Genomic DNA, 12683 nt, shown 5'->3' with positions numbered 1-12683 from the left:
ACCATTATATAGTGATCCATATTTTCCCCATTTATTCAAAAATCCAACATTTGTCATATACTAAATATAATCTTAGTGTATTTTTCTTTTTCTGTTCCATAGACCTCTATATTATTATGTTAATGTCTTAATAATTTTAGTTCTTTATATATTTTAATATCTAATAAGTACTGAGATTCTCTAGTATCTTTTAAAATTTTTATTAGTCTCTTTATTTTTCCATATGAATTTTAAATTAATTTTGTCATATTCCTCTTACCCTCAACTGTTATACTTTTGGTTGTAATTACAGTAAAGTTTTATTGATTTGGAAAAAACTGATATGTCAAGAGTATTGAGTCCTCCCTTCCAGGAACATGGTCTTTCTATTTTCCAAGTCTTTTTCATCAGTAAATTTTTAAAGTTTAAAAATAGGTCTTGGGGCTTCCCTGGTGGCACAGTGGTTGAGAGTCCGCCTGCCGACGCAGGGGACACGGGTTCGTGCCCCGGTCCGGGAAAATCCCACATGCCGCGGAGCGGCTGGGCCCGTGAGCCATGGCCGCTGAGCCTGTGCGTCTGGAGCCTGTGCTCTGCAACGGGAGAGGCCACAACAGTGAGAGGCCCACGTACCGCAAAAAAAAAAAAAGGTCTTGAATAAGTCTTATTAAGGTTGCTCATAAATATTACTAACTTCCTGAAATTCCTAATTTTAGATGGTAATTATATGCAATCAGAAATAATTATTTTATTAGCTTCATTGATAAATGAGTTATGCTTTTTAATGCTATAGCACTGGAGTACAAATGAATTCTAATGATTTATAAAATCTATTTATATATTCCTTAATAGGCTACACTAGCTGCTTTGAAGGACGAGATTGCCTCTGTTGAAAATGAGCTCTTAGAATTGCAAGAAGTAGAAAAACAACAGAAAACCCTTATTGAAGTTTATAAAACTCAGGTGATCATTGCATTTATTTTAATGTTTGTTAAATCTGGTAGATAATTTAAAACACTGCATTTGTTTATGATCTAAAAAAGCAGAACTGAAGAAAGGTGGAGTTATTATTTGTGATAAAATATGATACATCCCAAATATTTCTTAAGGTCCCAAATACTTTTATAAAATGATCATTCTGCTGATTCCTGATTTAAATATCCTGTGTTTATATTGGTTATTCCTAAAAGTAGATCTAAAATTAATTACACAGGTGTAATGTGAACCTATAATAATCCTGTTAGTTAATTTTGGTTATATTTGTCATCTTGTATTTTTAATGGTATTGATTTAGAATAATGACTCCCTTCAAGGGTCATTAAAGCACAATATTTCCTCTTTCCAAATAAATAAAGTATAATTCAGATTTACTCACATGAAAGACCTGGAAAAGAACAGATGACAATATGTATGGAATAGAGAGTGTGTTAATTGGTAATTTATAGAAAAGCTTAAGTATTAGAAAGTTTAAGAAAAACTTCATTTGAAGGATGGGACTTATGTAGGTCCTTGAGTGATGGGTAACAAACTGTCAATAAAGAGCTTGATTTTCTTGGAAGAGAGTGTTTGAATTGAAGAATAATGAACTAAAGGTTAAAACTTAAGGAGGGGCATAATGTAGGTAAGTAGGAAGCACTCCATCCCAATGGTTTAGATAGGAAATTGGAGTTGAGACATCCAGTTAGAATATTGCCGTCATCCCAGCTGGAGGTAAGAATGGAGGCTGTGATGGACTGTGCAGTGCGTTACCGGGAATGTCATCTGGGTCTTCCAGCTGGTTGTTCTGGTTTAATCCCCCATCAAGAATACTGTAGATGAGTTACCATATTCTTGACTCTGGGCCTTGTATAAAGTGCTCAGATATTTTTTGAGCAGAGTTTGATTCGGAGTGTGAAATAGTTGGTTTGGGAGCTAGTTTGGACCAGAGACTGATTCTTTAAAGTGACGTGGACCTGCAAATGAGGATCTCTCTCTGATATTCAGAGCTCAGGTGAAGATTCTAGAAGTATTGATGGGAAAAGACAGGTAAATCATAAAAGGATTGTGGATTAGAGTAGAGCACTGAGTGATTCCTGTATTTAAAGAAGGAATAACATTAGATAAACATACTGAGAGTATTAATAGGAAAATGATAATGGGTTTAAAATTGAAATTTTAAAATTTAAATTCAAACTTTTAGCTTTTTATTTCATACAGTGGTCCTAATAATAAAATAATGCATCTTACTCTAATAATATATTTTATTTTCAGATACAGAAGTTGCAAGAAGCAGCTGAAATGGTGGAAAGCAGATGTGAAAGTTTGCTACAAGAGAATAACCTAATAACAAAAAACAAAAATAAAAAATTAAAGAAGGTAAGTTTGACATTTTAAACAATAAAATAATGTTTTATGTATGTTTTATACTTTATGAATTTTATATAAATTCTTTAATTTGGTCATTTTCTTTAGTTTAGACCTAGAAATTATCTGTTCTCGATTTCTGTGGCAGTTTGTTTTCTAAGGACATGATGTTTTGTCCAGGCTTGAAATGTTTGTTTGTGTGAATATTTTTTTTTACTTTTTCCAAAATATTTGGGAAATAACATAAATGTATAATTTTTCTGATACAAGAGCAGACTTAAGTAGCAGAAAAAATGGTTATTTGTCACTGAGCTTCATGCAAAGTTGAATACCTTTCATTTTTAATCTTACCTTTTTATTCTGGTAGTAAATCTTTTGTGTAAAAAAGCAAAGTAAATATTCTCTGCTAAATGCTTTTATGGAAGAAAAATAACATTAAAAAACCCAACATCATTTACTTTTCTTTTCACCCTATTGCCAAAGAATGAGGGGAAGTTCAGTGTTGGCAAGTTATGATGTTTTTGTGAATATTTTTAAGTTTTTAAATGAAACTGCATCCCTTTTTGGGTCTTTTCACGTTGTTTTGGTAAGGAAGCAGCAAAAGTTGTAGGACGCTGACTCCCCTGACTCCCGGCTGGGGACATCATGGGATGTTACTGGTCAGTTCCAACTGAGTGTAATAAGGTGACTGTCTCTGGGTCGTCCCCACATCTTGGAATTGAGACGTCTGAGTGAGGCACCAATGTGAAGAGGTCAGCCAGAGCAGACATTCTGCTGGTTAAAAGAGATAAAGGTAGCCTATCAAATGTGCAACTTACTACTTAGAATTATCAATACTTTTCACCTATTTTTAGCAGAGCAGAGAAGAAATCATTTCATACCTCTTGATCAGTTTTTCTCATGAGACATACCAATGCAAATGTCTCCTCTTTTGTAGGCAGCACTCTAAATAAATGTCTATTTAAAAAGCCTATTCAAAAGGCCAATGGGGCAGGAGCCTGTGGTTTTCAAATACTGTGAGGTCACAATGTTTTCTTACTGGTACTAGACCAGACAAGCCATTATTATTTTTTTTTCTAATGAAATGCATCCTTTTTCTTTCCTACTGTTTTAAGTCTCCTGGTTTTCTCATGGGCTCTTAGATGTTTGGGGACCCAGAGGTAGGCTTTGTTCTACTTTTATCTTTTGTGATCAAGAATGCCAGATGTTGCACAGCAGCTCTGTGTGTTTCCTGTCTCAGGGAAAGAGTCTAGCTCTTGTTTTCCCTCCCTATGAACATCCTAAGTGCCCTATGTCTTGTTATTTTTTCTTAACTAGCAGTACAAGCATTTTTTTAGGGCTGCTTCTTGTCACATCTCCACAAAAGTGCCACAGTGAAGAATTGCAGCAGCCAAAGAGATTAATATAGATACAGTTAGATTTGTTCTTAGTAACATATAACATTAATGATGAAATTATAGTCTACTGAGTACTGATGATATTAGCTATTTTGAATTTATATACAGTAAACCCACTGATTTGGACTAAGCTGAGCACCGCAAGGCTGCTCTAATTGAAATATCTGAGTTACCAGATCGAATGACGGAGAGTCTAAAGTTACTTTAGCCTGATGGCTGGACAGCAGAAAACTACCATACCAGCTTTCTTAGTAATATCCATACTTGAATATAAATGACAGAATTCAAAAAAGGTTACTTCCCTAAGTAATTTAAACAGTCTCCCTGCAAGCTAATATTACCATAGTCGTTTATTCAGCAAACTTTTTGGAAACTAATTGAAGTCCAGCCCACTTTTGAGTCATACATTCTTATTTAGCAGAGGCTAACTTAAGTTTATTCTTATTTATTTGGTTAAATCTTTTTTAAAAAACTATTATACCTAAAACATTTACTATATTGCAATCATATCTAGTATTTAAGATAGTAAAAACGTTAATGCTGAATGTGTGATCTTGCACTTATTTCCCTAATGCTGCAACTCAGGTGAGAGCCCAGATGGAGTCTCATCTGAAGGAGTTAGAGCACGACCGCGATTCCTTGACAGCAGCAGAACAGAGGCTTCACGAGTGTCAGGAGAGCCTGCAGCACCACAAGGGGAAATGTGCAGACCAAGCACACGCCATTAGGGAGCTTCAGGGCCAGGTGTCCAGCCATCATTTTGATTTTTGCTAGATGTGTTAAATGCTTTGGAATAATTTCACCAGTTGAGGGCACTCATGTCAGGGGGTGATTATTTTACTCTCATCTAAATAAGTTGATAAAAGGTCAGTTTCATGCAAATACTATATTATTTTCAAGGTATTTTTAAAAATATTGGTAATTAAATTTGCTGATTTAGTTTATTCATACAAATCTGTATTTAGACATTTGAGGACATAGTAATAGCATGAGTGAAGGAACAAAGCTATGTTTACATGTATATTTTTTGATGTTAGGATAAGGTAAATTATTGTAATTTACCTTACAAAAACTAGAATTTCTTTCAATTAGAATTATGTACCAAGTTTATTTGTATTATTCTCAATTATTTTTTTCAACATATACTTTTTTTACTCGATCAGAAGAAAGATCGTGGGTGCCATACAGCCATCTCTTAACTCAATGCCTAGCACATAGTAAACAATAAATATTTTTTTAATTAATTATTTTTCAAAGAAGCTTGTTCAAAGGTGGTGGCAAGTCTTTTTCTTTATCTGCAGAATAATTTTAGGAAGGATTCCCTATCTTTCAAATGTAATCTGGATTTAATATTGAAATGCATCCTCATTTTAAAAACAGGCAAACAAAACTTTGCTGAGTTTAAGTTCCTGAAAAGAGATCTTTCTAGGAAAATGTCAGATCACATAGATAACCTAAATTACTAATTGAAATTATAAGAAAAATTCTATTTTTATTTTTCAAAACATCTTAAACTATTTAAATATAGCTTTTGAAGCAATGGGAAGAATATTCTGTCTTGGCATGGGCAGGTGTGTCTTTGGTTGATTTGCTTATCTATTTTATTTTGCTTCTCACAAATATGGTTTTTACTCAGAGTTACAACTTCACAGATATTCAATTATCAATCACTATCTGTAAGTGAAACAGAAAACTGTAAGAGTAACCCTAAGTATCCAACAATAGGAGAATACTGTTTAAAATCTTCACATTTACTTAATAAATGTTCTTTTTCAATAAAACATTACTCAGAATGTTTTAATTGCCATCTTTCAGTAAAATTTTTCGTAGATTTTCCGTGAGGCAACGTAGTTTTTTTTAAATTAACCAGGAATTTAAGAACTTGTATTTTAACAATGTAATATTTCTTGGTGTCTCTCTGTATAGGAGTAATAATAATATTTATACCTTCTTCTTTTTTATAATTGTTCTAATGATAAACTATATAGATTTCTTCGGAAGTTGATTATAAAGAAGATAACCAAGAAAACTTTTTTCTCTTTTAGGTTGATGAAAATCATGATCTTCTGACAAAGCTTTCTCTGGAAGAGGAAAATTATCTTATTCAGTTGAAATGTGAAAACCTTAAACAGTAAGTATTAAATTGACTTAAAATTGGTGTTACCTTTTTTTCTACACAGTATAATTTTAAAATATATGTCTTCTGTAAAAAGAAAATTAGAACAGATGGATGCAGAAAATAAAGAGCTTGAAAAGAAGCTGGCAAACCAAGAAGGATGTCTTAAGCATACCAATCTTGAGTTTAAAGAGAAATCTGCAGAATACAGAGCATTGGCCAGACAGCTGGAAGCTGCTGTAGAAGAAGGAAGACAAAAGGTACAGATGGCCTTTATTCAGAACCTTTTTAATTAGTTTACCAAAGAGTCATCTTTTGAAACAGACAGTATCTCATCTTGCCAAACCTACAGTTATTGTTTTTATCCTGATGACAGGGTGAAGGGAGCAATTACATTTTTGTTTTTTACCTGCTTTTCCCTTTTGGAGCTAAACAGATAGATTACTGGTCCAGAGTTACTTCACTAAATAAATGATGATGTGGCAGGGTAAAGAGCAGAGATGGAAAACACTTTAAAGAAGTCCCCCCTCTTTTTTTTTTAAATGAAACCACAGCAAATATGCAAATTATTGAACCTTTTGGTTTTGATCAGGATTCAGTGAGCTATAAAGCTCAACTCCCTTTTCTTTTGGCAAATGTTGTTGTATAAATAAATACAGACAAGAATTAATTTCCGGTTAAATCCATCTGGATAGCATTTAATAAATATCTCACTGTCTGTCAAGCATTCTGCTAGTGCTTATGATGCAAAGATGAATAAGACCTGGCCTCAGCTCTCAGGACACTCACAGTCCAGTAGGGAGATAACATGTGAACAAACAAATGTCATCCAGCAAGTAGGTGCTACAATGCAGGGAAGATACAAGGTACACCGAGGGGGTGTGGTTAGTTCAATCTGGAGAGGGGGGGAAAATGATTCAGGAAGATCTCAAAGAAGAGGTAAATTTATCAAGTGATTTGAAAATGTAATCTTGAAAGACATGAGGTGGGCTTTGGAATCCACAAGAAGTAGATTTGAATTCTGGCTCTGACACATTATACCCTGACCCAGGGCAAGCTACTTTCTAAACTTTAGTTTTTTAATTGATAAAATGGGGATGATGAATTTCCTCATAGGATTGAATGACGCCAAAAGGAGATTGTCTATACCCTGATGACTCTCAGAAGTATATCTCCGCCCCAGACTTTTCTCTATCCTGACATCTAAATTCATATATTCTGCTCTTATTTGACATCTCCACTTAACATAGGCATCTCAAACTTAACATGTCCAGCACCAAATTTTGAATCTATCTCTCTAGACTCTCTTCCACCCATGGCCTTTCCCAAGCCTGTTAAAGGCAGTTCCACAAGGGTGAGATAACATATGATATCCTTGAAATGTGGCTCTTAAATTGTAAGTGTCATATAGATATATTTTGATTTTTTTTTTTAACTCCAGGAAAGCAATTTAAATTGACTTTGAAAGACACATCATTGAATGAAAGCTAAGTAGTGAAATGTACTGCCAATGATAGATGTGTAATCCAGATTTCTCAGTCCCAACCTTTGGGAGGAAAATAAGAAGTGACTTTATCCTGGGTTCAGACTAAATGGACTTTGGAAATGCTAGGTGCTCTCAGATTCCTTCTCACAAGAGTTCAGTTCCCAGAGATGTGTCTGCCCTCTCCTTTCTTTCCTGCTACAATGGAATATGGGGTTGTCTTTAGTTCCTACCACATGAGGAGTGCCATCACTGCACTGTCACCATTGTCTACACTGCTGGACATTGTAAAGGACACAGATACTTGTCCTGAGGGCCCTTTCTCCCACAGCTTCAAATCCTGCTATCCTCACAATCACCCTTGGAATTTGTGCACAAGAAATCTTTGTAAATAACTTAGAACTTAGTCCATGGGAGTGAGATTAGAGGACAGTCCTTTCTACTAGCTCCTTGCTCCTGAACTAGTCCCTGTGTCCACTGTCATTCTTATGGATCCAACCCAGCATTCCTGCAAATAGGCTCCAAAGTATCTGAATCCTTGGATGAATGTAGCTAAGCTAGACTTTCTGCTAAAATAAGCCATCGGAGAAATATGAAAACTCAAATTCAGAACATTTTGGAAGTGAATGAATGAAAGACCAATCTCGTGTGTGTGTGTGTGTGTGTGTGTGTGTGTGTTGTAAATCTCACCTACCCTGCCCCCAGTTATGTCCATCCAAGTCTATAATCAGCGTTGGTTGTGGACTTTATATGTCCCACCACCACTCCAGACACCATGGTAAATATAAATACTGTAAAACATGGCAATTGGTCAACAGGTTATAGAAATATAGTATTGGGGAAAACCTACCAACGTCACAGAGCAGTGCAAATACGTATACCTCTTCCACTTCAAGCTAATTTTTCAGGTACTTACACAGCAAAGAGGAGAATACATGCTTACACTATGCGTTTCTCAAGATAGAACATCTTTAAACACTTTCTAATTAAATTGTCTAATATCCAAATAATACCTGTTTGGAAAGAAGCGATACAGTATAACTATGTCAAGGCTTTAAATCATATTTTAAAGAAAGCACATTTAGTTTTTTCTTTTAATTAAAATTACAGGTTTCTGAAGAAATAGAGAAAATGTCATCTAGAGAAAGGGCTTTACAAATTAAAATATTAGATCTGGAAACTGAGCTTAGAAAGAAAAATGAAGAACAAAATCAACTTATTTGCAAAATGAACAGTGTAAGTATTAGTATGGCTTAATGTATTTTCATTAAAAATAAGTTAGCATTTAGCATTCTTACCTTGGAGTTTAGTTATAAACAATTAAAATACAAAGTGAGGGGAATCAAGGCTATTGCTTTACTGATAGTATTAAAAATAACAAATAATATAAATCATAAAAAATAAAAATGGGGGCTTCCCTGGTGGCACAGTGGTTGAGAGTCTGCCTGCCGATGCAGGGGACACGGGTTCGTGTCCCGGTCCGGGAAGATCCCACATGCCGCTGAGCGGCTGGGCCCGTGGCTGCTGAGCCTGCGCGTCCAGAGCCTGTGCTCCGCAACGGGAGAGGCCACACCAGTGAGAGGTCCACGTACCGCAAAAAAAAAAAAAAAAAGAAAAAAGTCAGCATTTGAGCAAAGAATTATTATCCTGCATCCTTGGTAGCATCTATTACATTTCCCCCGAAGTCTCATCAGGCCCTTTCCCTGCATATTACTTTTACATGACAAATGCTTCATGAAAGTTACAGATATCATTGACTTATTTTCTTTCTAATATGAATTTTTCAGTTTTTAAGATAAACACTTATTATGAGTTAGATTTTGATATGTCTTAAATAATGCATATTATATTTTAGAAAGTTATAAGTTGGTGTTAAGTAAACATTTTACATCTGCATGTGAAGTGGATGCTTTGGTCCACTCAGCCATGAGATGAGAATACCAAATTGGCTGTGTTTAATTAGTCTTCTAATGTTTTTTCCTAACTATTCATGAAACAGTCAGATGACATAACAAACTGTGAAAGCTGGCACTAGTTGGGACTGAATTACTTGAAAACTATCTACTTAACAGTGACACAGGAAATAATACTTTATTTTTTCCAGGAGCCAAACTCCATGAAAACTATTTTTTCATTCCCAAGCATCTAAATCATTGAAAACCTGAAAGGTTCAAAAGTTAAATGAGTTTTGACGTGCAATATTTTAATTTTATTGCCATCAAAAGTTCCATGGCAATTTAATCAGAACAAAACATTTCTCATCTTTAATTTAGCACAGGCCTTCCCTTTATTTCAAAACTTTTTTTTTAAACTCACTGTCAGACTTTCTGTTGTAAAATATGTGTGACATTCTTTGTGTAATTGAAACTTATGAAAAAATAAAATAAGTATTAAGATGAGGTGTGTTTGCTATAATATTCCCAGTACTTGGGAATATTAAAGCTGCTAAAATAGGTAGATTTAAGATCTGATGTTTTGCTAAACCTGATCATTTTTACAGTAGTAAAAAACTAGAATTCTAACCATAGATTTAGACATTGCTGGAAAATGGGTTTATGAGTTCTTTCCCTTCCAGGGGGCAGTTTAGTTGGCAATTCAGTATTTGTTTTGTATACAAGCCTTAGCTCCATCTGAACCGTAAGCACCCTGAGAGGCTGTCTCATAGTTAATTGTATGCTGGTGTCTTCTAGGGTGCCCTGCCCACAGTGGCAGGCCTCTACAGATTTTCTGCCCAGGTGCTCCGGGGGAGGGCGGAGTGCTTGCACAGACCCAAGGGTGACCCTCAGCAGCTTACCTCAGACCAAGAAGCCTGAAATGTCTTTGGAGTCTTATATATTATACTAAAATCCATGTATATTTTGCTTTCTACCTTACAGTATGTGTGTTTGTATTAATATTTTTCCGTCCCAAGTTGTTGAGTAAAATCAATGTTCCTCAAAGATTCACTGTATCCATTCTGTGACTTTGTGTAGCTCAGCCTAGCAAGTTGTTTCATACCACCCACCACACTTCCCCTGGGGGCATCGCTCAGTTTCACAAGGTATTGGGTGTCATTGAACACCTGATAGGAAGGATATAAAAGATTTTTTCTTCTCAAGGTGCCTACATTTTAGTTGGAAGCTAGGTGATATTTGCAGCCTGTCTATCTAAAGTATTTTCAATGAACAGATCTCTTGGGAATTTATATGCAGCTGAATATTTTAAAAATACATTACATTTAAAATTTTTTCCTCAAAGAATACCTATGATATTGAGTTCATTTTATTTTTTAAAAGATTCTAAAAATAAAATATTCATGTTATCAAAACTAGAATTCTATCAGTTTTTAAGATAGCAAAAGTCATTCTTTTAGGCAAAGAAAATGGCAAAAACTAGTATTAAAATATGTCATGTTAAATGTAATAGAAATTAATTGTGACAGTTTTAAGTAAAATTCATTTGAGTTAATCATGTTAAATATGTAATAATTTGGGGCTAAGTGAAGATGTATTACAACAAACTCTGTCACAGTAGAGATCAACCATGTATGTGCTTTATTCTAGATTTTAAAGAAAAGTGAGCTCTAAGTTAATCAACACATCAGATGTTAGGATTCTTTAAAAAAATTAAAAACCATGTATTCAATTATTGTGTATATAAATTTTATATTATGACTATCCTTTGATATGAATGTCATTATTAATTATCTTTATTTCTTTTTTTATTTAGAAAGCACAACATCAGGAAGTATGTTTGAAAGAAATACAGCATAGTCTTGAAAAGTCGGAGAATCAAAATGAGAGTATTAAGAATTATTTACAGTTTCTTAAAACTTCTTATGTAACAATGTTTGGATAAATTGTTGGATTTATTTTCTATAAGCAATAGGTTTTTACTATGAGTCTAAAAAGTAATTAGATAAAAATTAAATATACTATCTTGCTATATTTTATGATTTATGGGTGGTACTATTAGGGTTTTTTTTTTTTTTTTTTTTTTTTTGCGGTACGCGGGCCTCTCACTGCTGTGGCCTCTCCCGTTGTGAAGCACAGGCTCCGGACGCGCAGGCTCAGCGGCCATGGCTCACGGGCCCAGCCGCTCCGCGGCATGTGGGATCTTCCTGCACCGGGGCACGAACCCGTGTCCCCTGCATCGGCAGGCGGACTCCCAACCACTGCGCCACCAGGGAAGCCCCCTATTAGGGTTTTTATGTAAAGATTTTTGAAACATAATTTATGATCCAGTTGAAACTTTAAAACAAGATACATGTTAGTATTCCTTTTTTGCTGGATAATCTTCACTTAGCTCTGGATTAATATCTATTTATTTTGGTTTTTGGAATATTTTACACACAGAAAAGAAGCCAGAATCATTCTTTGTAGCAACCACTCAAGTGAATTTGTAATAAACCTAGGCCAATTATGAGCCAAATACATGATTTTAAATAATGTATATAACTGTTTTACATTATGGTGCTGTATATTTATATATTAATATAATAAAGGAAAATATTCTGGATATTATTTTTAATAATGATATAATTGCATACTTTCTAAAGATACCAAAGGTCTCAGTGTACTTAATATTGTTTCAAATATGCTGAGATGCCATTATAATTCCTGTGAGGTTTTAAATATAGAATTTTAAGTCATGGCTACTAAATGCCAACTGATGGTAACAGGTGAAAATATGTTGGCATGCATTGTTTCTTTATAAAGAGTAGGCATTTAGGTTCTCCTATAAATTCATAGTCTCTTTTGTTCTTCATCTTATGTTAGTGATTGTCTGATATTATTAGTGTAGACATTCTGAAACCCCTGAGTTAAGTGAAAGATGAAAGGGGAATAACTTGTCCCACCCCTACCCATGGCCAACTCACGTGGGATGATCAAAATAAACACTCTTAATCCCAGGAAGCTTTAGAATAAGGTGTTTGTTATTGGGATGACGTAGAAGAGCTACCAAGAACATGTTCTCTGTAACCTCCTAGCCTATGTGTCAAGGCAAGATACTCTAAAAGGGGATGGATGTAATTGACAAGGGATCAAGTAGTAGTGACTCCTCTCAGAGAAAGGCTTGAGAGCTGTTTATTCAAAGAACACTCAGGTCTCAAAAGATTGTTCAAAGAGGCAAGTTGTGTACTACACAGTCCAGCCTATGAACAGAGCTTAGTCCCCCCAAGGTGTTTTATCCACTTCTGACCAGAAATGGGGGCCTGCTTATCTCTGGTCCCCTCACTCCTAAGACTGCCATATCATCTGCAGGGGCTTACTTCCCTGTGACCCAAATAGCAAAATACAGTAATTTCGGAAACTGGCCACATTTCTTTCCCAGCAATTGCCAACAATATTAGAGTTGCCTTTTAATTTTAAATCATAGTACTTGTGGT

The 12683-nt window shown here is 34.9% G+C and overlaps 1 protein-coding gene across 5 annotated transcripts in view; it reads left to right on the top strand.

Moving 5' to 3' along the window:
* The window catches only part of ODF2L (outer dense fiber of sperm tails 2 like), a 63435-nt gene that overhangs the window by 33818 nt on the left and 16934 nt on the right, over positions 1-12683 (top strand). The window contains exons 11-17 of one of the 5 annotated variants that reach the window (XM_032603452.1): positions 829-939; positions 2227-2331; positions 4302-4460; positions 5762-5847; positions 5930-6092; positions 8426-8551; positions 11024-11265. In XM_032603452.1, the coding sequence (XP_032459343.1) occupies positions 829-939; positions 2227-2331; positions 4302-4460; positions 5762-5847; positions 5930-6092; positions 8426-8551; positions 11024-11152 (879 nt within the window). In that variant the 3' untranslated portion in view covers positions 11153-11265. Of the gene's footprint in view, positions 1-828; positions 940-2226; positions 2332-4301; positions 4461-5761; positions 5848-5929; positions 6093-8425; positions 8552-11023; positions 11266-12683 lie in introns of those variants that run through there. The other 4 variants (XM_032603462.1, XM_032603478.1, XM_032603470.1 and 1 more) reach the window with 4 other exon arrangements.

The sequence above is a fragment of the Phocoena sinus genome, chromosome 1 (genome assembly GCF_008692025.1).
Source record: "Phocoena sinus isolate mPhoSin1 chromosome 1, mPhoSin1.pri, whole genome shotgun sequence".
NCBI lineage: Eukaryota > Metazoa > Chordata > Mammalia > Artiodactyla > Phocoenidae > Phocoena > Phocoena sinus.
This window is presented reverse-complemented; position numbering and strand designations above follow the sequence as displayed.